This window comes from Budorcas taxicolor, chromosome 10 (genome assembly GCF_023091745.1).
Source record: "Budorcas taxicolor isolate Tak-1 chromosome 10, Takin1.1, whole genome shotgun sequence".
Lineage (NCBI taxonomy): Eukaryota > Metazoa > Chordata > Mammalia > Artiodactyla > Bovidae > Budorcas > Budorcas taxicolor.
Genome location: NC_068919.1, coordinates 84,803,408 through 84,827,954, shown reverse-complemented (window position 1 = coordinate 84,827,954; position 24,547 = coordinate 84,803,408). Strand labels below are relative to the sequence as shown.

Genomic DNA, 24,547 nt, shown 5'->3' with positions numbered 1-24,547 from the left:
GTGTATGCGTGCACGTGTGTTCATTCACTTCAGTCGTGTTCAAGTCTGTGCGATGCTATGGGCTGCAGTCCGCCAGGCTCCTCTGTCCATGGGATTCTCCGGGCAAGAATACTGGAGTGGGTTGCCGTGTCCTCCTCCAGGGGATCTTCCTGACCCAGGGGCCAAACCTGCGTCTCTTATGTCTCCTGCATCGGCAGGCGGGTTCTTCATCACCAGTGCTACCTCAGAAGCCCATATGTGTGTATGCATGTGTGTGTGTGCGTGTGTGTACACACACATACATATACCTTTGTACCTCTGAGCCTTGTATATATTTGACATATTAAAAAATAAACGACAAGAGAATCCCTTATGTCATCAGGCACGGACTATCCATACAGCCTCCACCTTTGGGCCCTAACCCTTACATGTGGCCTCAGCCTCCATGGTCAGAGGGGAGGAGGGGAGCACCGTGAGGGGCTGGGTGTGGGCCCCGACAGAACTGCCTAGGCCTCTCTTCCAGACCCCAAGGCCATGCACTTCTCTTGGTCAACAGCAGCCTTCTTCTCCCCTGGGGATAACACAGCGACCTAACCGATCTTCCCACTCGGGCCCTGGGGGGGTCCCCCAGTCCACGCCCCTCGCTGTAACCACAGCAACAGGGTGTGTCCCTCTCCTCCCGAAACCCTCCCATGGCCCTCCGGCACTGCACACTTCTTCATCCTAATGGGGACATGGCATGAGAGTGAAAGAAGGTGCCAGGACAACAGGCTTAGATAAAGCGGGATTGCCCCGGACAACGGGCACAGGGACCACCCCACACATGAGGGCTCTGGGCCCCTTTCTCTCCGTGGACCCTGCACTCTAGCCACCCCGGCATTCTTTCTGATCCCATCACCGCATCCTTAAACGACACCTCGGCCTCTGGCCTGTGCTTTGGCTGTTCGTGGTGACCCCTCCAGCTCTGTCCCTCCCCAAGTGGGCTCCCGCCCCGGTCTGTGTGTCCATCAGGAGTCTTTCTGCAGTCTCGACTCGGACAGCTGCCCCTCCCCGCCCCCATCTGTGCTCACAGCCCCCTCCCCCGGTCTTGCCCAACCTCATGCTCAGCACACATCCCATCCATCCCTGTTTTCTGCCTGTCGCCCCCGCAGCCACGGCCTGCGGGCCCACTGTGCGGTGGGCTCTCACTCGGCACTGAGGATGGATGGATGGGTCAGCAAACGGATGGAGGAACCCTGACTCCACTGCACACTGGCAGTGGTAACCTCGGGCAAGGAACTTGACCTCTCTGTGCTACAGGTATGTGTCTAAAAGGGGGATCAGCAGGGTGCTCAGTGGAATGAGAATAAATGGGACCCAGGAAATGCCTGGCACGCAGTAGGTGCTCAGACCATGTCATTGGAATGCACAGAGCAGCTTGCCCGCTCATCTGGCACTGACCGTTGGTGACACTAGTGTGTCACTGGTGTGCATTCACTTGGCACAGCTTGCCTGCTGGCTGTTTGACAGGCCCTGGAAGGCGGGGGTCGAATATGAGTGCTCCCTCTGTGCCCCGCCCAGCTCTGCAGGCTCTCAGGGCTGGAAATGAGGTGTGTGACACTCCACCCATCTTAAAGGCTTATGTGAGACCCTTGTCTTAGAAATTTCTTGAAACTTCCCTCTTGGTGTCAGTCCACCATCCCTTCCGAGGGGCTTCCAGCTCCAGAGTCTAAGTCCCGCCTATACTGACCCTTCCCCTGCTGAAACGCTCACAGCCGGAGGTGCACACACAGCCCCAAGGCGGTGACACCCGTGACCTCTGATTTGTTCTCTGTTGCAAGAATGAGAAGAGACCCATAGATCTCCAGAGAAAACCCAGGCCAACTTGGCCTCGTCCCTCCAGCCCCCATAGAAGGGACCATGACTAGTCCTTCCTAGGTGAGGTGTCCCCAGCACACCGCGCACAGGGCCAGGCACTCAGTATGTGCTTGACACTGCTTGTCCACAAATCAACAAACAAGCAAAAGAATGAATGAACAAAGGCACGAACAAACCCAGGAATGCAGGAATGAATGGGAGCCAGGAGAGCAGAGTGCTGAAGACAGACGCTCTGACGTTAGCCTCAGGCCGAATCTCAGCTCTCCCGGGTCACTCAACCGGGGCCGGTTACTTAGCCCCCGTGCCTTCCTTAGTGTCCCCATCAGCAGACTGAGAATAACGCAGGCCCCTACCTCATACAGCTATGACGCCAATAAAACACACACTGTGCCTTGCCCAGGGCCGCCCTTCACAAACGTCAGCAGCTGCTGTCCACTGCTGCTCACTGTAGAAGGTAGCCTGACCCGGGACATTACTGTTCTGTAGTGTCACTATTGTTATTTAGAAACCAACCACAGATTGGGAGTGGGGAGGCTGGAGACCACTGGCTAGGACCAATTAGCATTTTGGTCATGTCCCTTCAAAGTCATCAACCATTTCTGAAAAACAAAAATAGGAGGGAAATCCTAAGGGACAGAAGAAGGAACACACGCCTGTTTGACACATTCCAAATGAAAGGGCAGGGGTGTGCTCTGAGGGCCATGAGGCAAGGCAGCCTTCCACTTGCCTCGGCGTGCAGAGCTGACCTCTATGGTCCTGGAGGCAGCAGCCAAGAAGTGGGGGTGAGTCGGGGGATGTCAGCTTCCGTGGGACAGAGTCCAGGCTGATGGGAGTCAGGACCAGAAGAGCCTCCTACACTCGAGGGGGGGTTTTCTGCCCCATGGCTGCATGCACTACCCCTGTGCACGGAACTATCACAAACTTCATCTGTACTCACGCCAAACAAGTTTGGGAGCCCTCAGTGCACCAGCAATGGGCCTGGGCCACCTGGGCCCCTCCCATCGGCTCTGGCCTTCCTTCAATCAGGCTGCCCCCTGGGTCGTCTCAGTTCAGGGAGGGGGCACTGGATAGGAGAGGGGGGTAGGAACCGAGAGGTCATGGCCGCCTGGGCTGATGCCAGTGAGCAGGCATTGATTCCGCAGGCCTGGGATGCTGTCTCCCGGGTTACCAGCTCACAAGCCTCTAAAGGACAAGGCCAGGGCCCACCCTGGCCACTGCCCGCCTCACCCTCTGCAGAAATTCCGTCCGCTCCTTCTTCTTGTTCCGGCATCGGGCCGCCGCGACTTTGTTCTTCTCTCGACGCCGTTTCCTCCGCTCCTCTTCCTCGTCTAGCTGTGGGGGCAAAGAGCCACGGATGAGACACCAAGGCAAGCCTGGCAGCCGGCTGCCCTCCCAAGACTCAGATAGACGGACAGACGGATGACATAAACCACATCCCGCCGTGAGTGAGCGGCTCTGCCAGCCCACTGGCCTCTCGGCAGGTGGGATGCAGCGGTTCCCAGCTGGCCCCCAGGATGCTCGCGGAGCAGGTGGGCATCCCGGGGAGGAGTCAGGGCCCCAGGAGGGCAGGGCCACGTGGGTTCTGCCAGAGTTCAGGAGGCCTGGAGCCTGGCGATCACCTCACTCAGAGGTGACACCCAACAGGCAGTCTGTTCTCTGGACTGACCCGAGGCCTATGGGCACTGTTTTCCAGGCCAGCAGCTCCCAGGCATTTCCTTTCAAAACACGTTGAGCATGAGTGTTGATTTTACCTTCTGCTCCACCCATTTTCATTCCCTGTCCTCCCTTTCAGGTCCTTCCGAACCCTCAGCTCTCTCCTGATGATGGAGCAGTCTTCCAACCCCTCACCAGGTTCGTCCTTCCCTCTGCCAATGCACTGGGGAAGGAAATGGCAACCCACTCCAATATTCCTGCCTGGAAAATTCCATGGACCGAGGAGCCCGGTGGTCTACAGTCCCTGGGGTGACAAAGAGTCAGACACGGCTGAGCAACTGATCACACATGCACGCTGCCTCTGCATTTTCTTTCTCCAGGATACCCACTTGCACCCCAAGATCCCAGGGGCTCCCCAAAGTGCCCTCCTCAGGACCTAGGCAGAGGAGGCTTCTGAATCTCTAGACTTACATCCCTGGTGGCTCAGTTGGTAAAGAATCCGCCTGCAGTGCAGGAGACCTGGGTTTGATCCCTGGGTTGGGAAGATCCCCTGGAGAAGGGAATGGCTACCAACTCCAGTATTCTGGCCTGGTGAACTCCACAAACAGAGGAGCCTGGGTACAGTCCATGGGGTCACAAACAGTCGGACATGACTAAGTGACTTTCACACACACACACATACACACACACACTAGGAATCTTATCCTGAGTGAAACAGGGCCTACTGAATGGGAAAGAAGAGGCTCACTGCCTGCCAATATGGACTTCAGAGCTGTGGCTATTACTGTTTAATATCATTAATAATAACAAGAGCTGCCATCTGTTGCCCTCTTTGTTCAATGCTTTCAACATAGGAACATAGGTCCTATAATCCTCACACTCACAGTCTGATGAGGAAGTTCTCTGACTGCCCCATTTCACAGACGGTGAGACTAAGGTTCACCCGCTCAGTTTGCCCAAGGCCCTCCAGCAAGCAGATGATAGAGTCAGGCTTCCCACTCCGATTTCTCTGACTTCACCCGCCCTGATCTTGACCACAGCCCCAGCCCATCAGGATCATTTGGACATGAAGCCTCTCACGGTCCACTGCCTGCTAGGGGATTCTGGAGGACACACAGGATCGGCCGGGCTGGACATGACCCAGAGTCCAAAGCCACTGGAGGAGTCGTCGGGCAGCCCTGGGCCTGCCAACCCTCTCACTTCTGGAGCCAGTGGGGGTGCTTCTGGCAGCCTGAGGCCTGGAACAAGGTCTCGGCCCAAAAGGGCTGCAGGCCAGGAAAATAAACAGCCTCTCTGCCTGCATTCCCGGCATGCTCCGGGAGCTCAGGACCAACGGGTGAGCCGGAGACCAGCACCCACGGCCCCCGGCACAGGCCCTGGCAGGGGCCGCCCCGTCTCCTGGTCCACCACCTTGGAGCTTCTCGCTGACCCACGCCCTCCCGGCCTGGGAGGCTGGCTGGAGAGGTGCCCTGTCAACACGGCCGCACCCAAGCACCTCCCAGCCCCTTGGCCTCCTTTGAAACCGAACCAGAAGTGACAGCTCCTCTGGCTGACCCGCATCTGGGGAAATAGAAACCCGGACAAAGTTGATTCTACCCAACCTCTACCTCACCCCCAACAAGGTCGAGGTAACCGTGACGACAGGCAGAGGGAAGGAACTGGAGGAAGTGGCTGGCAGTGCAACCTCCCCTCGGCCGAGAGGGTTTGCCCACAAACTGCCAAGGTGATGTGTGCAACCTGGGCCCTGCCAGGCACACAGGGCCTCCGGCCCCTCTCCCAAAGCAACCCCTGGGTTCTGGCAGAGCCTGGGAGATACAGCCTCTGTCCCCGAAGAGCCAGCTCCCTCCCCCACCCCTGTGCAGGGCCTCATCCTACATAAAGCTGGAAGCTAACGGAAGCGTGCTAGCAGCAGATGCAAAAAAGCTCAGTGCTGGAAGTTTAAGAGATCAGTTGAGCCAGGATGACACCCAGATGGGGGGGCTGCTCCTCCTGCCCTCTGCAGCCACATCGGTCCCCTCCTACCCTCACTCTAGGCTCCAAATGTCTCACCTTCTCCAAGTCTGCCAGGCCTCCTGAGATAACCTTCCTTTCCTATTGGTTAACTCTTACAACCCTCAAGAGCAAATGCCACCTCCTCCAGGAAGACACCCTTGACTCCCCAGATTGAATGGACTGCTTTTCCCACTGTTTATGATAGCCAAGACATGCTGTGCTGTGCTCTGTTGCTTCAGTCATATCCAATTCCTTGCAACCCTAGGGATGGTAGCCTACCAGGCTGTGTCCACGGGATTCTCTAGGCAAGAATACTGGAGTGGGTTGCCACGCCCTCCTCCAGGGAGCCAAGACGTGTGAGCAACCTAAATGTCCATCGACAGAAGACTGGATAAAGGAGATGTGGTACATTTATACAATGGAATATTACTCAGCCAGTAAAAGGAATGGGATAATGCCATTAGCCACGTGGATGGACACAGAGAGTGTCACACTGAGCACAGAAAGTCAGACAGAGAAGGAGAAATATCATATGCCATCCCTTATATGGGGAATCTAAAAAGAAATTGTACAAATGAACTTACTTACAAAACAGAAAGACTCACAGACTTAGAAAACGAACGTATGGTACTCAGTGGGTAAAGGTAGTTAGTGACTTTGGGATGGTCATGCGTACCCTGATACATGTAAAATGGATAACCAATAAGCACCTATTGTGTAGCACATAGTACCCTGCTCAACGATATGTGCCAGCCTGGATGGGACGGGAATTTCGGGGAGAATGGATACAAGCATATGTATGGCTGAGTCCCTCTGCTGTTTACCTGAGACCACCACAACATTGTTAATCACCTACACCCCAGCACAAAATAAAAATCTAAAGTTTGGTTAAAAAAAAAAAAAAAGAAAGAAAAAGAATTAACTGCCTTTTCAGTGCTACAGCCCTTTGAGTTCCCCGCTGGAAGAACCTCCATCACACCCCACCATAATTCTCAGCTTCTGTAGGCAGCTGCCTTCCCTGCTAGTCTGGAGGATGGGGGACCCGGGTAACCCCAGCACCTGGCACAGAACGTGGCACTTAGGAGGGGCGCAGCGAATGTTAGTCAAATGAATGAAAGGAATGAAAGATTCAGAGAAAGATGCCACAGGCTTAAATGCTATAATTACAAAAGTGATTTATTGCCTGTATCTGTATAACCTTTGCTCCAGGGCTTCTAAGGAGCCTTCTCCACCAGGGATGACCTCATCTTTCTGTCTGCAGGAGGCCAGCAAAGCTTGGGAATTGGGTCCTGCCTTCCCCAGAAACACACTGGCCTGAAGACGGAGTCAGGATTTGGGGTGCAGGCCACCTATGGCTGTGAAAGTGAAAGAAAGTGAAAGTCGCTCAGTTGTGTCCGACTCTGCAACCCCATGGACGGTCCATGAAATTCTCCAGGCCAGAATACTGGAGTGGGTAGCTGTTCCCTTCTCCAGAGGATCTTTCCAACCCAGGGATCAAACCCAGGTCTCCCACATTGCAGGGGGATTCTTTACCAGCTGAGCCACAACAGAAGCCCAAGAATACTGGAGTGGGTAGCCTATCCCTTCTCCAGCAGATCTTCCTGACTCAGGAATCAAAACGGGGTCTCCTGCATTGCAGGCAGATTCTTTACCACTAAGCTATCAGGGAAGCTCCCTATGGCTGTGGCGAGTGCACGAACCCCAGGCAGGACCTGAAAGCATCAGGCTGTGTGTACTTAAGCCCCAAAACCCCAGCACCCATAGCACCACTGGCTTCCAAGCCCATGCCTGGGCCTTTCCCATGCCTGTGTCCTGCCTTGGCTCACACGACCCAATAAAGCAAGAAATGGCTGCACAGCCCCTTCACCACACTTTCCCCTTTGAAACTGTGCTTCATCTCCCCCTAGTCCTCCTGCGGCTCTTTAAGAGGCCCCCAGAGGGCTCGGAGAAAAGAGAGTTCCTGCCTGAAGGAAGACAAGGGTTGGGCAGTGCCCTCGGGCCCCACATCCCCATGGGCTCATTCTGGCTCCTTTCGCAGGGCCTGCATGGGCTGCGCCCTCTGCCTGGAGCTGTTTGGAGACTGGCTCAGCCCTCCCCCAGGCTTGAGGCCGCTCCCTTCTCCTAGAGGCTCTCTGGATCCTCTAGGCATCTGGTCCCGGTGGGTGAGAGACAGCGCCGTGTTTTCACCGCACACGGCTCCAACATCTAAAATTGGAACCCTGAATGGGAGATGATGACTTTTTCTGCAGACACAGCTGGAGGATCCAGCATGTTTGAGGAGGAGGCAGCTTGAGCTTCAAGACTTGGAAAAACCATAGTCGGGGTGGGGGTGAGTGGGGGCAGGCAGGTGGAGCAAGCAGATCATATCCTGTCCTCCAACTGGGTTCTGGTTCTGGATTTCTTCAATTCCCAGGACGGCCCGAGGACAAAGCTGTCTGTGTTCTGGCAGTGACAGGGGGGCCCTTACACCATCCTCCACCTTGGAGGGCCAGACCTGGGGGTCCGGATCACGGCCAAGGAGGCCCTCACTGTTGAGCAGTCCCTGCTCAGACAGCCTGTTCTCAAGCCCCCTGAGGAGGCCCAGGGCAACCCTGGCCCCTGCTCTAGTTGACTATATGTGGTATGAGTGGCTGACCCGACCTGGGCTGTATTAGCCAACAGGATATCTGAAACTAAACTGCTGGGCCGGGGGGGTATGCAGGCTGGACAATCAATCTCAACCCAGAGAAGCAGAAGGATCAGGCTGCTGATGTGTTGAGATGAGCAGAGATCACCCGGCAAGAGAGAAACAGACACTCGGCTATAGGAGTGAGTCGGACAAAGAGAGGGAATGGGCGAGAGAGGGAGAGAAGCACAGCCTGGACAGGGTGTGGTGAGCAAAGGGCCCGGGGCACAGATTTAAGGAGGTGCTCAACTCTGGAGCTTGTGCCAGGGCAGGGTCAGCACCCGAGGGTGGGTGTCTCCTTAAATGTCACACGCTGGGCATCTGGCTTGCCCCATCCTGTCCAAACCCCGAGAGACAGAGAGAGCTCCAGACAGAGAAAGGCAGAGACACAGACAGGGAAGACAGAACACAGAGAGACAAGATGGGTGGAGAGAGAGACAGAGAGCATGGGGCAGAGCTGCAAAGAGAGAAACACAGAGACATGGCCACAGGTCGATGGTACAGACAGACGTAGGGACGGACAGCACACAGACAGGAACGTTGATTCCACCCCTGCAGAGGCCTGACTGTGCTTCGTCTCCTAGGGATCCGTGATGGATACGTCTGAATCTACCCTGGAAATTCCTCCATTGGCCTGCAGGGAGCTGGAGAAGGTTTCTGCCTCTTGCCACTGAAAGAAACGTGTGACACCAGGGTCCTGCTCTTGTGAAGTCAGGTGATGCCAGGTATGCAGAGGGTGGTCCCCAGGAATCCAGGAGAGAAAGTCTACCCAGGAGCAATGCTTCTAGAAGAACTGGGAAAGCGGCAGAGCCTGGATGCAGAAGAGCTCTTGAGCAAACAGAGGTGCGTCACCTCAGCAGAAAGGAAACCCCGGGGATTCAGGGCCCTGGGGGTTAAATGGTCTCAGGAAACCGAGCAGGACAGGCCTACTATCTTCTTCACTTTCACGGATGCGCAAACTCATGATATCAAGCTTGATATCAAGGCTGCCCAAAGGGCAGTGACAACTTCTAATCCAGGCCTTTGGGGTGCAGGGCCTGAGCACCTTCTGCTCTTTGAAGGGCAGGTGGTCTGGGTAACAAGACCCTGACTGACCCTTTCAGCTCCATGCCCAGGGATGGAACTATTAAGCATCTAACTGTGAGGACAATGACCGTTTTATTTTTTCCTGCCTGGGTATTTCTCTCTCTTTTTTTAATCGGAGGATAATTGCTTTAACTGGAGGATAACATTGTGTTGGCCTCTGCTATACAACAGCATGGATCAGCCACAGGTATACGTGTATCCCCTCCCCGCCCCGAATCCCTATCCCGTCTCCTTCTCCATGCCACCCCTTCCAGGTTGTCACAGGGCACTGGGCTGAGCTCCCTGGGCCACACAGCAAATTCCCATTGGCTATTTATTTCATATATCTGCCTGGGTATTTTTAAGTAAAGCATATTTGCTGCATAATTAACACGAGAGTATAGCACGAAAGCAGCGTAGTTTACAGGAGGGGGATCCACCCTGCTCCAGTCATGACTCTCAGGCCCCGTCTGCCAGCCACGTGGCTCTCACACGGTAGCAAGTCACCCAGATGTGATTTTTGAATCCTGACATTTCATAAGCATTTCCAAATATGTATCTTCAGTTCAGTTCAGTCGCTCAGTCGTGTCCGACTCTTTGCGACCCCATGAATCACAGCACACCAGGCCTCCCTGTCCATCACCAACTCCCAGAGTTCACTCAGACTCACATCCATCGAGTTAGTGATGCCATCCAGCCATCTCATCCTCGGTCGTCCCCTTCTCCTCCTGCCCCCAATCCCTCCCAGCATCAGGGTCTTTCCTTACAGACCCGCAAAGAATCAGGATGAGAAAGAGCAATGACACTTGGTAACCCCAGGCACGGCAAACACAGGAACTCTCCCATGGGAACTCTCAAAAGGACAGTGAAGCAGGTGCCCAGCCAAAACCAAGGGGGAAAAATCAAGTCAAACCCGCAGTGCTAAGCAAAGTAGTGAAGGGCTGAAAGACTTATCTCAGACTGAAAACTGTCTCCCAGGCAGAGAGAAGCGGGCTTATCTGAGACTTGGGGCATCAAGGTTGTCAGCATGAACTTTGGGGTCTGAGAGGCCTGGGTCCACCCTGGCAGCTCTGTACACCAACTCTTCCTGCATATTGCCTTTTTTCGCTGGAAAATGTTATATGTTGAATAAAATTTTCTATTAAAAAAAATTTTAAGTGCTCCAGGGCAAGTCCCTCAGCCTCTCTGAGCATCACTTGTACAAGGAGGACACTGAGCCATGCTGCACAGGGTTGCCATGACGACTTAAGTCTCATCCCAGAGCTGGGGACACAGGAAGGGCTCTGAAAATTCCAGCTGCCCTGTCTTTCTAGGTGACGCCAATGCTGCCCCAGGCCCACCTCCCATACAGAGAGAACCTGGCATAAAAGGAGCCCAGGGGGCCGACTGCAGGGTGGGGGTGCTTCAGGGCACACGAGTTGTCAGCGGACAGGCCTGAGTGACCGCCCTCATGCCTCCAAGTCGAGCCCTGGCCGTGCCTGCTGGGACCCTCCCCCTTCCGTGGAGGAGCCACATTTCAACACCAGGGACCCATGAGGACCCTGGGAAGTAAACACCCAGATACCAAACATACCAGACATCCTCCCACATAAACACAGCTGCTGGGAGCCAGGGGCTGTGGGCCCTGCCCACTCCCCTGCCCAGGACCCTCTATACGCACGGAGTGGTTTCAGCCACCACCTCTTCTCGAGTGCCAACCAAGTCTTTATTTTCAGGGCAAAACGTCCACTATCTGCTGGATGCTCGATCCAGACTGTCCTCAACTGGTGGTTTTATCTCTCTTCTCCACCCTAGCTGGCACCATTGCCCACCCGGTTACAGGCCTCACCCACTTACCTGTCCGTCCCCGTGTCTCCAGTTTGACCAGACAAGCCATTCAATTCTACATCCTATATCATCCCAACACTTGCTCTCCACTCTCTACCCACCTGCCGTTTTCCAGGTTTTCTCTCTTCTCTCATCTCTGTTTCTCTGTCTCTCCATCTCTCTCTCTTCTGCTCCACCTCCTGGGAGGCCTCCTGACCGTGTACAACCATCCTCTACTCCAGCCATTGGAGGGAAGTTTCTAAAATGCAAATCTGATCCAGTTACTGACCTTCAGGGGCTCCTCGTTACGCTCAGGATAAAGCCCAAGCTCCTTAATACACCCAACAAGGCACCCGGTGACTTGGCCCCACCTGCCCTGGTCTCACCCTCATTTATCCCTATCCTACACACCCTAGTCCTGCAACACTGAGCCTCTCCTATACCTCACACTTCCCTGGCCTCAGGCCTTTGTCTCTGCTGTCCCCTTGGTTTACTTTCATTGCTGTTCATTCAGCTCAAGCGTGACCTCCTACAGGAAGTCCTCCCTGATTCTCATCCCCTCCAAGCTGGGGAGGTGTTCCTCCGCTCTGGGCTTTCATAGACCTTTGAGTTTATCCTGGCCTCTAATGTGCTGTATTCTAGCCCCAGTTTCTGCCTCCACTAAAATGGGAGTTCCGTGAGGGCAAAGTCTGTATTTTGTTGACTTTCTGTGTGCCCCACACCTTGTAGAGTTTATGGCCATCAGTAGCACTCAATAAATGTTTGCTTAAGGGAAGCCTGATCCCCAGAGCTGGGGACCTGGACAAGAACCCAGGATGCCTGACTCCCAATCCAGTGCCCTTTCCAACTGCCCCCAGTGTCAGGCTGTAATCCAACACTTTCACCTATAAGCAAACCCACACATCTGGATGCCATGCTCACTCAAAGCTCCAGCCCAGCCAACCACCAGGTGAAGGCTCTGAACAGAAGCTGGCAGAGGCAATGGCTGCACCTGCCAATTCGCTACACTCAGCTCTCCTGGCTGGGGGCGAGTGCAGGTGGAGAGGTGACTGCTCAGGGCACTGGGCCTCTGCGGGGAAGTGCGGGGAACAGCAAGGCAGCAAGCTACTCTCCATCCTGAGGTTCTGGAACTAAGAAGACCTAGAGATCCTTGATTCCTGCCGCATCCGAAGGCCTGGAAACTCAAGTTCAGGGAAGCGGAGTGAGTCCACACAGGTCTCTGGGTCAGACAGTGGTGAGACCACCCAGAACCCCACTGCTTTCTGGAAAGAAGCAGGGAATACTTCCTTTAGGATGAAAGCCCACTCCTATTCTTGTTGCATTAGAGCCATAGGGAATCCAATCAAACAGACTTCTCTGAGGTCTTGCATCTCAGTAAGAGGAAGCATCTCTCGACCCCTGCCTCATGGGCCTCAGTCAAAACCTTCTCCAGGGTTAAGAGAACCTCTAAAAAAATAGGCCACCCAAGGCCTGAGGCTGGTTTATATGCACAGAATAGGAAAGGGCCATTCTCTCAAAAGCAGTGGAGAACAGCCTGTTTCTACCACTAAGAAAAGGCAGCATTGTGTTTGGAACAAAGCCTGAAATAGCCGGCTGGGCAGGGTGGCACCCATCTGTGGATGGCCCTGCTGAGCGAAGGGCAAACTCTGTTACTGTGAAAGTGAGGGGGAGGCTGGGAGATAGAGGCAAAAATCACCTTGGCTCAGGCAGAGGAAGAGAAAAGGGACAAAGTTTGCCAGGAAATCCTTTTGCGGACAAGAGCTATTTGAAGAATGATGGCTCTTTTTTTTTGTTGTTGAAATCTGTCTATTCCAGGCTTGTTTCATATTTATGGTTTAGGGAGGTTTGGTTTCCCACTAGGCAATCAATCAATTTTCTTGCCCAACTGACATTCACTTCAAAAAGATGACAGAAGGACAGAAATAGTGGCCTCCACATATGAGATTCTCCCCACCCCCAACAGAATGGTCAGAAGCAGAATATACCTGACAGGGGAAAATCCATTTTCTTCACAAAAAGAGTTAATCATACAATAGAAACTGGGTCTTTAACAATAGCAATAACAATGAGCTGTGTAATATACCTTGATTGCACAGGGCAAAAAAAAGAGAGACAAGAGCCCCTGACTGAATGACAGTCTATAATTAAATGAAAATGCAGCTGTTGCAAAGAATATTTATGAACAGGTCTGTTCTGAAAGTCCCGAGTTGGCCAAAGTAGAAGAACATTTCAAGTGCCATCATCCTATTAAAGCGTTGGAAATCATTTGTCTTTCATCGTGAAGGTGAAAAACAAGGTCCTTGGCTTAATTATTCTCCACCAACGCAGTTCTGTTTAATCTGTATGCAGGGTGGGTAGCTGAAATACAGATTTCAGCCAATTTCTTTCAGACACGAGGCACAGATAACAAATCACTGAGTGAAATGGAGACCTCTACTTTGAGGGAACAGAAAACCAGCTAATAAAAATCCCATCCAGATGACAGTGGTCAAAGGAACTGACAGCCAGGGATGCCTGGCCTGGAGCATGGAAGGGTGATTTCACCATGCATGACTTATACAGCTAAATGGTTGCAGTTAAAGTTCATAGCGGGCGAAGGCGGGGCTTTGTAGCATCTAGACAGATGATGGGGGCTGAGACACTCCCCCTCCCCAGTTCTCAGACCAGAGCTGCTGAGAACTCTGGGCCAGATACAGCAAATGAATGCTCCTTTGGCATCAGAACAGTGTATCTGATTCTCTCCCTTCTCAGACAATAAAGGAGCTGCTCTATTGACAAGCTCAGCAGCTTAATTAATTGGGAAGTCCCTTTGGGTGTGAATGCTGGCAGCAGGAGCATCTCAAGACCTGAAAATCACTGCTTTGGAAATGCTAAGGTGTTTGTAGACTCAGAGAACATCCCTGCCTTATGCAGACTCAGATACCACATGATGGCATGCAGGTTCCTCCAGGAAACTTGAGATAGGTTTGGAGAAAAATGTGGCTTCAAGCCCTTGTAGCCATTCTCCGAGAGAACCATCACCAGTCAGAGCTGGAAGCGATGTTCAGTTCTGAGAACATCAGAACCTACTGGAGGGCTTCTGATATCACAGATTTAAGGGCTCCACCCTCTAGAGAGTCTGCTTTAGTAGGTTTAGGGTGAGACTCAGGAGTCTGTGCTTCTCACACACTCCCAGATGCCACTGGGTCCGCGCCTGACTTTGAATAGTGCTGACTCTTTGGAAAAGACCCTGATGCTGGGAAAGATTGAAGGCAAGAGGAGAAGGGTACAACAGAAGATGAGAAAGCTGGATGGCATCACCGACTCAATGGACATGACTTTGAGCAAACCCCGGGAGATCATGAAGGACAGGGAAGCCTGGCGTGCCACAGTCCATGGGGTCACAAAGAGTTGAACAAGACTTAGTAATTGAACAACAACAACAATATACTAAATTGATAAAGGTGGTATTTTATTAAGGGGCTCAAATTGTATCATATACTTATTAGAGTCATTCAATAAGAATATAAACATGAGTTCCAGTTGATGCAAAATCTTTAACTCAGAGGTTATGGGGGAAAGTTGGAGGTTTCTGATAGCTTCAGGATCCAAATTATTCCTGTCTTATGTTTCCCCTGCACACACAAATCGGTAGTTGCAAACAGGTGTGTATGTGTTATATAGATACACACACCCATACATACGTAAATAATGGTTTTCCAGCTTGCCCTGCACTCTCAAGGCTCAGCAGTAAAGAGAAGTAGCAGAAAGAGCTTTGTTCTGAACAAAACAGACCCACCTGGCACCAGATGTCACCTTGGCAGTGCTCTCCAAAGTGTCAGATTTGATCATTAACAGGTATGAGCATGGGTGTAGAACTTGCTTTTTTAAAAAAAAAAAACAAAGATTAGATAAAATTATGCCTTAAAAACGAAACTCTGGCAAATTAATCTCTCTGAGCTGCTGGTTCCCTAACAACTAGTGGTACTAAAAAAAAACATCTACCTCATAAGGTTTTTGAAGAGATCAAAGGAGATAATCTATGTAAAGCAGATTTCAAACCATAAAATCCACTGCTCATGCGATCCTTCTGTCCTGAAGGCAAATGTCCTTACTCCTTCAAAGACCTGTGCCGGTTTATAAGGTAACGTGGGTTTCAACCAATGGCTACAGATTAGAACCACCTGCCGGCCCCACCCAGACCAACTGAGCTAGAATCACTGGGATGAATTCCAGTATTTTTTTTTTAAACACTCTCCAGGGGATGCTAATGAATAAGCAGGATTACGCCATATTTCCTCCCAAGTTCCATACAAAACCCTGCCAGGCTGCTCCCACTGCTTCTGCAGGGCCGCTAGCAACAAGAGAGAGAGAGGAGAAAGTATCCCTAACAAGACCCTGGCTTTTTCACCACTATTGGCCTAAAAGGGGCAGTGGTGGGGGTATTAATCATCATAGCTACTAATTCTGGAGCGTTGATACACGCGGTGTGGCATCACAGCTGTGGCATCACTGCATCACACATGCTATATGATTAACATACAGTATCCCTTTTAATCCTCCCTGTACCCAAGTGAGGTATATATTACGCTTGCCCATTTTTACAATAGCTTTGAGATAAAATTCACACATACCATACAATTCAGTCCACTTAAACTGCACAGTTCAATTGCTTTGAGTAGATTCGCAAAGTTGTGACGCCAATCACAATTAACTTTACAGCATTCTCATCACCCCCAAAAGAAACTCCATACCTTTGAGCAGTCACTCCAACTTCTCCCATCTCCCCCGACTTTAGGCACCAGGGTACCAGGTCTCCTTCTTGTCTCTATAGATTTGCCTCTTCTAGACATCTCGTAACAATGGACCCACGCAACGTGCGGTCTCCTCAGACAGGCTTCTCTCATGTAACGTTTGCAAGGTCCATCCACGTTGTGGTACGTACTTTATCCCTTTTTATGGCCAAATAATATTTCATGATATGGATATGGAATGCTTTCTTTATCCATTCATCAGCTAATGGACATTTGGGCTGTTTCTACTTTTGAGATATTGTGAACACTCCTGTATAAGTTTCTGTCTTAATTTCTCTCGATCATATATACCTAGGAGTGGGATTGCTGGGTCATAGAGAGAAGAAAATGGCAACCCACTCCAGTATTCTAGCCTGGAAAATCCCATGGACAAAGGAGAGTGGCTACAGACCATTGGGTTGCAAAGAGTCGGACACGACTGAGGGACTAACACCCTTTCATTTCATGGTAACACTACGTTTAGCCTTTTGAGGAACTGCCAGATTGTTTTCCAAAGCATCTGCACCATTTTACATTCCCAACAGCAGTGTATGAGGATTACAACTTCTCCACATCCTTACTAATACTTGGCATTATCTGTCCTTTTTATTACAGTTATCCTAGTGGGTGTGAAGTGGTACCTCACTGTGGTTTTGATTTGCATTTCTGTGATGGCTAATGATGTTGAGCATCTTTCCATGTGCTTATTAACTATTCATATATCTTCTTTGGAGAAATGTGTATTGAGATACTTTGTCCATTTTTTAAATTAGGCTATTTGTCTTTTAATTAGAATTTTAATCATTCTTTATATATTCTGGACACAAATCCTTTATCAGGTCTATAATTCGCAAAAGTTCTCATTCTGTGGACGGTCTTTTCACTTTTTGTCCTTTGAAGCACGACAGTTTTTAATTTTGATGATGTCCAAGTTATTTTTCATTGCTTGTGCTTTCGTAGTTATATCTAATCCAAGGTCACATAGATTTGTGGCTTTTTCTTCCAAGAGTTTTGTGGTTTTAGCTCTTACATTAGGTCTTTGATCCAATTTGAGTTAATTTTTGTATCTGTTGTGTGACAGGGAGGAAGCTAAAGCTCAATGTCTAGTAACCTCTCTAGAGCCAGACTGTTCCAATCAGCAGTCCTGCTTGGCTACCTGGCTTCCAAAGAGCCAAGGTTCTGTATTGGGGGTGGTTTGCGGGAGAGACAGGGAGCAGGGGCATGGAGGCAAGCCACAAAGGAAGTTGTCACCCAGTACATGCATGTGCACCGTACTTGGTAAAGGGGGACACTGCAGTCAAACAGCAAAGCACAGCCAATGAGCCCCCCAGAGGCCAGCATGTACACAGGTCCTCAGCCCATCAACCTCATTCCAAGTATCTCTGCAGCCAGCCTGAATATGCTCCAATGTCCTTCTAGGTCTCTGAGCTCAAGCTCTCCTGAAGTTGTCTTGTATCTTTGGGGCACAGTAGAGGGGAAAGAGATCTGGCTGGCTTCAGAGTTGACTTCCCTGGTGGCTGAGGTGGTAAAGAATCTGCAGGAGAACCAGATTCAATCCCTGGGTCAGGAAGATCCCCCTGGAGAAGGGAATGGCAGCCCACTTCAGAAATCTTGTCTGGAGAATTCCATGGACAGAGGAGCCTGGCAGGCTACAGTCCATGGGGTCACAAACAGTCAGAGATGACTGAGCAACTAACACTTTCACTTTTACAGTTTTAGAATTGTTCAGTCAGAGGAGGACCCGTGAGGGGACTCAGTTTCCCAACTCTGAGTCCATATTGCCAGCAGGTCTGGGGACACCAACATAAGATGACCAGCGTTGACAGGGCTGCTAAAAATACCAAGGATTCTTGGGAAACTAGCAATGCCCTTAACACCACAGGAAATGAGATAAGAGGTCACTCAGGGCAACTTAGTGGAGACCTGAGGGTTGAAGGGCCTTTTCATTCACAGTTTGTGATGGTAACTAAAACTCTGGCTGCGTTTAAACAACATAAACAACCAGAAACAGGAAGGTCAGCTTGCCTCTCTGAAACCCTGGTCATGGATACAACACATTGGAAAGACCCCTGCTGTCAGAAACTCTAGTGTGATTCACGGCAAGTGGACTCAATCCCTAGTAAAGGTGACGTAAGGGTGTGATGACTATAGTCAGGCTATCTTTACACACAGTACCTCACTTTAAGTTCACCACGAAATTTCAAGAGTTTTAGTTTCCTCCTTTTGCAGACAAGAAAACTACACTCAAAAAGATCAGCTGACTTGTCCAAAGTTGTCCAGGGAGTAGGCGATGGAGCCAATTCTGAAGCCAGAAGCTTGAACCCAAGCCCAAAGCTCTTTCTAGGCCCAAGAAGCAGCCCATTTGCTTAGGCAGTCAGGTTGCTGCCCTACTTCCCTGACACCTGGACACCTCCAAACACTCAGGCCACTCACCACTTCCAAGGGTAAAATACCACAAGCAAATGAAAGTCCAAGAATCAAGTTTTGAATCAATGATAAAAACTAACTTGCCTGATTGACTCATTTGAAAAGTCATTGTAATCATGTCTTACATTTGTTGTGTATCTTCTTAAGTGCCAGGCATTATGTGAAGCCCTTCTTTACCTGCATTAGTTCACTTAATTATACCACAGCACTAGAAGGTAGGAGCTATTATTATCCCCATCTCAAGGCAGAGATCTAAGAAGGTGGCACGGGACTCCTTGAACTCCTCAGAAGTGTCTGATTTCTGCTAAGAACATACAGATCCAGCCACGTCCCCACCACCACCTCTCCAAGGGGCCTGGTGCTAGCATAACATTCTTTTGACGTTAAAAAAGAAGTTTGGAATCAAAACTGCAATGAGATATCACCTCACACCAATCAGAATGGCTATCATCAAAAAATGCACAAACCACAAATGCTGGAAAGGGTGTGAAGAGAAGGGAACACTACTATACTGCTAGTCAGAATGAAACTGGTACCGCCACTATGGAGAACTGGAGACGGCAATGGCACCCCACACCAGTATTCTTGCCTGGAAAATCCCATGGATGGAGGAGCCTGGGGGTCTACAGTCCATGGGGTCACTAAGAGTCAGACGTGACTAAGCAATTTTCACATACATATATTTGTAAGCCATTTGAGTTCGTTTTGTGGTTCAGCTGGTAAAGAATCTGCCTGCAATGCAAGAGACCTGGGTTTGATTTCTGGGTTGGGAAGATCCCCTGGAGAAGGGAAAGGCTACCCACTCCAGTATCCTGGCCTGGAGAATTCCATAGACTGTATAGTCCCTGGGGTTGCAAAGAGTCAGACAAAACTGAGTGACTTTCACTTTCACTATGGAGAACAGTATGGAGGTGCCTTAAAAAACTAAAAATAGAGCTACCACATGACCCTGCAATCCCACTCCCGGGCATATATTCAGAGAAAAACACGATCCGAAAGGATACATGCACCCCAATGTGCTCTGAAGCACTGTTTACAATAGCCAAGATATGGAAGCAACCTAAACGTCCATCAACAGAGGAATGAATAAAGATGTGTACATATATACAAAGGAATATTACCCAGCCATTGGAAAGAATGAAATAATACCATCTGCAGCAACACGGATGGACTTTTAGAGTGTCGTACTGAGTGAAGTAAGTCAGACAGAGGAGAAACATCATATGACATCCATTATATGTGGAATCTAAAAAGAAATGATACAAATGTACTTACAAAACAGAAAGAGACTCACAGACTTAGAAATGAATTTATGGTTGCTGCGGGAAAGGGATAGTTAGGGAGTTTGGGAAGCCATATTCAAAATGGATAACCAACAAGCACATGGAACTCTGCTCAGAGTTATGTGCCTGCCTGGAGGGGAAGGGGATTTGCAGGAGAAGGGATATATATATATCCATATATATATATGGCTGAGTCCCTTCGCTGTTCACCTGAAACTACCACAACATTATTAGTTGGCTATACCCCAATAGTAAATTAAAAGTTTAAAGTTTGAAAAAAAAAGTTTGGAACCTTGTGAATGCTCAGGTTATGGTATGAAATAAGAGTAAATACCACAGGGGCCAAAGTTAAACACATGCATGGCTATCTTTAGCTATCACTCATTCGCCCTCAAATTCAATGATTAAAGTCGGTGGGGCGGGGGGGAAGCTAACAGCTTTGGAAAATGTGCTAACAAAGAGTGACAGAACGAAAGTGGAAACTTAGGATTTCAAAGATGAGTTGGGAGATTCTATTCCAAGAAGGGACAGATTGGATCTCTCTGCCAAGCAAGTACGAGACAGAAAAAGCATCTGAGTCAGAGGGAATAAGGCCAATGCTATTCCAAAGAGCCACAGATTAAAAACCAATTATGCAAGGCTTGCGAAAAAATGTCAGTGGGCTGCCTTTATGTTTTAAATCACTAAAAACACAAGCATGCTTAGGCCAACATTTACCCAGCACATCAGCTGGTTTGGGGCAATTTTTCGCTCAGGCTAAACATGGATGAACATTTTGGTTTTTTTGGTGAGGAAGCTCTTAAGAGTGAGAGCACACCTTCCAAGATCTCACAATAGTTCATTAATTCAAAGTCCCACTTCTTCCAAAGGGGTAAACCTTCTAAATGTTCTCAAGGGTCCCCTAGAGAAGTTGGGAAGCGACCAATGTGAAATCCATAAACAGGTAAGTCTCTTCTCCTGCTTTCAAGATGGTGAGGATAAGGATCTAGTCACCACATGGATTCTGCTGGAAAGGCAGACCATGATGGAATGAAGACACTGATTCCTAGGGAATCAGAAGAGTACAAGAAGTACAAACGCAAAGTCAGGTTCCCAAATGTAGCCAAGTACTCCCTGGGCCCTCTAAATACACAGATTCCCTGGACCCTCAGAGATTCTGAGTACCTGGGCCTAAGGTTGGGTCTGGGAACCTGGATTCATAAGAAGCTTTCCAAGTGGTTTTGATGATCAACCAAGTTTGGGAATGGCTGGTTTGATTTTCATTGTGTCCTCTTGCCTGTAGCCTGAAGTCCCTTATGCTCACAAACAGGAAAAAAAAAAATGGACAAATGCCTGGAGTTGAGAACTGGGAGATATAGAAACTAAGGGACGGAACGTTTAAGTGACTTGCCAAGTCGACACAGCTAGTTAATGTTCAAACCACCAAGCATGTCTTAACATACAATCTATAGACCAGGCAGGCTTCCCTTGTAGCTCAGATGGTAAAGAATCTGCCTGCAGTGACGCAGAAGACCCAAGTTCAATCCCTAGGTTGGGAAGATCCCCTGGAGAAGGGAATGGCTACCCACTCCAGCATTCTTGCCTGGAGAATTCCATGGACAGAAGTCCATGGGGTCACAACTAGTTGGATATGACGGAGCAACTAACGCTTTCACAGACCAGGCAGCGTCCACTGTCTGCTGGAAATAAAGAGGAAGGAATGAAAGGTGTAGTCCCCGTCCTTGGGATCTAAACACAGGACAGAAGCTCAAAAGCAGGCTGGTGACAGGGTGTGAACTGGGCTGAGTAGAAGGCAATAGGGGGCAGTGGGGACTGCGGAGAACTGAGGCCCACATGCCAACACAGTGAGCGTCTGCTACTCAGTTCCAGCTTCCTGGTGCATATAAGGCTGTTGGCCTAGAGGGGCCACATATTCTGGGTTTTTTAAAGAAGCCAAAAAGTCCACATTTCCTGGCTTTTAAATATAGCAACTCTTTCAATTAAAAAAAAAAGAAAGAAAGAAAAAAACCCACACGGTGAAGGCCAAACAATTCATCTGTAGGCTGACTCCTGCCCATGGAATGACAGTTTGCAATCTCTTTCTTAAAAGGTCATCCAGGCTAACCTCCCATGAACTTGAGTCCCTACTAGAGCACCCCAGAATGGCACAGAGGGTGAGGGCTTCTATCCAGCAGGTTGTTAGAGCAGTGCTTGGCGGGTTTGGGGCAGGGGGGCGGTTGCAAGGACAGGGCTTCTCGTCTCCCTCCCCCACTACTGGAAATGCATTCCAGGCCCAGAGGCAGGGTGTGGCCACCACAACCAGAGCAGCCCACTCAGAGATGACCCAGCTGGGAAAGGCGGAGACCTCCAGGACAATAGAGAGTGCTTGGTGGAGGAGTCCAGCTTTAAGAGGCTACAGAACAAAAAAATGGAAGAAGGAAGGAAAGCTCTGGAGAAAGCCAGGGAGCAAAGCTGCCTTGAAAAGGAGTATTGGAAAGGAAAGAACAAAGAGGCAAGAGAGAAGCATCAGCTCTAAAAATGCCGTAAGTCACAATATAACATGTCCACACGCCTTAGCCAACACGCAGTCTGGCCACTGGCCATCCACGTGGTCTACTGAATTTATCTTCATGACACTGACTACTACCTGGCCTTTTATATTGTATGTGAATTTGCTTATTCTCGGATGTCCCCACTCTACATACATAGTCCAAGAGAAGGTGGGTTTTGTCTACTTGGCTTACGGTTCAGTATCCAGTGTCTGGCCCAGTGGTTGGCACATGGTAGGTGCTTTGCAAGTATCCCTGGACAAACGGACTGCAGGAAAGCAGCTGGCATGAAAACAGTTTCACATGATGTGTCAACCATATGATAATAACAACATCAGCACGAAGCACTTTATCGTTACAAAACCTGTCCTTTAACTTAATTCCTCCAATTTTCTCTTACGCAACTGCTTTGGGTATTTGGACATGGCCCAACAGGCTGCTGGCCTCCACAAGGCGGACAGCCCAAGAGCCAGCTGGGACGGAGCTGCCTGCACAGCGGCTTGGCCTGTCCGCTCTCTGGGGGCCTGGGAGATGAGACGGCTGCAGAACTGCCGGGCTCAGCGCTAATCGGGCCACGTCATCAAAATGATGGAACATTCTGGGATCAGGTTCATCTGCCTCCCCAGCCTGCTAGAGCACTGATTAGAAGCCTGGAAGGCAGGCAGTGAGCACAAAGGGCAGCGGAGCATGAGGTTAAAGCTTTGGCTGAAAAGCCAGACTGCCTAGGCCTGTTTCCCAGCTGTGCGACCTTGGATGTCCCCAAGACTTGTTGACGGCATCCATACTGTGGGCATAACAATAACAATAGTAATAATAATGACTTCAAGAGGGTTCTCAAGAGGGTTTGGTGAGACGCTTCGCAGAGCATGCCCAGCATTGTGCCAGGTGCACCCTGCCAGTTACAGCAGCAGCATCTTCCCCGGGCAGCTCCCAGCTCTGCCATCCTCCAGCTGTGCAACCCTGCATGACTTGACTTCCTCCTCCCTGGATCTCAACTAACTACCTCTTCTTTTATTTTTTTATTTTTAAATTAAAAAAAAAATTATTTTGGCCACACCTCTTGGGCTGAGGGATCTAAGTTCCCCGACTAGGGATTGAACCGTGGCCCTCCGCAGCAGAAGCATGGAATCCTGACCACTGGACTGCCAGGGAAGTCCCATATTCCTCTTCTTTAAACTGGAAGAGAATCCGATCACCAGGACCAGGTAAGGAACAAAAGAGATCATAAGTGTTAAGCCCTTAGCAAAAGGCCTACGACGTATTAAATACTCCATAGATGTAAATTCGTATCTTATGGTTATTGAAGAAACTTTTACAAGTCCAAAGTGCCACTGTGAAAATTCACCAAAGGCAGTGTGCCATATGCAAATGACTCATCAGGATGTAAGGTTCCCAGTGGCAAGGTTCTCTCTCAACCCCCTTTATTTTTCAGTTGCTCTCAGAAGGGACCCCCCACCCACCTTGGGTCTGACTCAGCGCATTGCAGGTCAGCTCCCAGTGCAGGGCTGACCTTACTCCTCACCAGCGCCTCTGTGCTCCTCCATCTGGCCTCATCACCCCCGCAACACTGCAGTCTGACAGCGGGGGAGAGGACATGCAAATACACCCTAAAAAAAGGCTTGTTATTTTCACAGCCTGAATGGTGCACATTGTGGGTGCCTGCGAGGACAGCACGTCACTGTCAGGTACAGGGCATATGCCACCAATTGGGGGAGGCTGTGAAATGCAAAAATATGCAATCCAAATAAAGGCATTTTCCAAAAAAGAAAGCTCCTCTGGCACCTTTTGTGGAGGGAAGAGGTGGTAACCCAGCCCCTGCCCCCCACCCCACCCAGGGCAGATCCCAGAGACCAAGGCATCTGGCTCTTCATCAAGCCCAACAGCCTCAGTGCCCCCTGCTCAGCCACTGGTTTTAAATGGTTTTTAATACTGTGGAATGACCCAGAAATGGATACTTTCAAGTTCTGGGCCTGGGGAAGTGAAATAGCAAAAAAAAAAAAAAAAAAAAAAAACAACCCAAGACAAGTCTCTCCATGAAGAATGCAGACCACCGACTAAGCTGGGAAGTGTGTTCCACAGCACACGGACAAAGTCAGTTTAGAAGAATATCATTACCATCCGCTCTTATCTTGTCATCAACAGTCCCTAGGGAGCTGCTACCGGCCACCTAACCCAGGTGTCTCCAGTACAAACGTCTACAGCAGGGGCCACGTAGCCCAGGGTAGATGAGAGCTGCAGGCAGCAGTGAAAGGCAAGCCAACAAGGGGAAGCGAAATCATCGAGAGTTAACAGGGAGGCTCAGGGGCCCGTGGGAGATGGGAGAGAGGAAAGTAAAGAGGGTCCCTTCAGGGAGCTGTGGCCACGCCAGCACCGGGCCCACTGTGGCCAGATCGCCCCATTTTGTAATCAAAGGTTAAAATCCAAGTTTTCAAGTGAAAGGTTGGTTCCAGCTTCTTTTAAAACCCGGTGCAGGCCAAACCAAACACGCCCGAGAGCCGTGGCCAGCCCCACCAACGGCCA

General features: G+C 50.1%; 1 protein-coding gene across 1 annotated transcript in view; it reads right to left on the bottom strand.

The window, feature by feature from the left end:
- Positions 1 to 24,547, bottom strand: part of JDP2 (Jun dimerization protein 2) — a 41,533-nt gene that overhangs the window by 5,285 nt on the left and 11,701 nt on the right. The window contains exon 3 of the mRNA XM_052646838.1: positions 3,064 to 3,168. Within this exon, the coding sequence (XP_052502798.1) occupies positions 3,064 to 3,168 (105 nt within the window). The remainder of the gene's footprint in view (positions 1 to 3,063; positions 3,169 to 24,547) is intronic.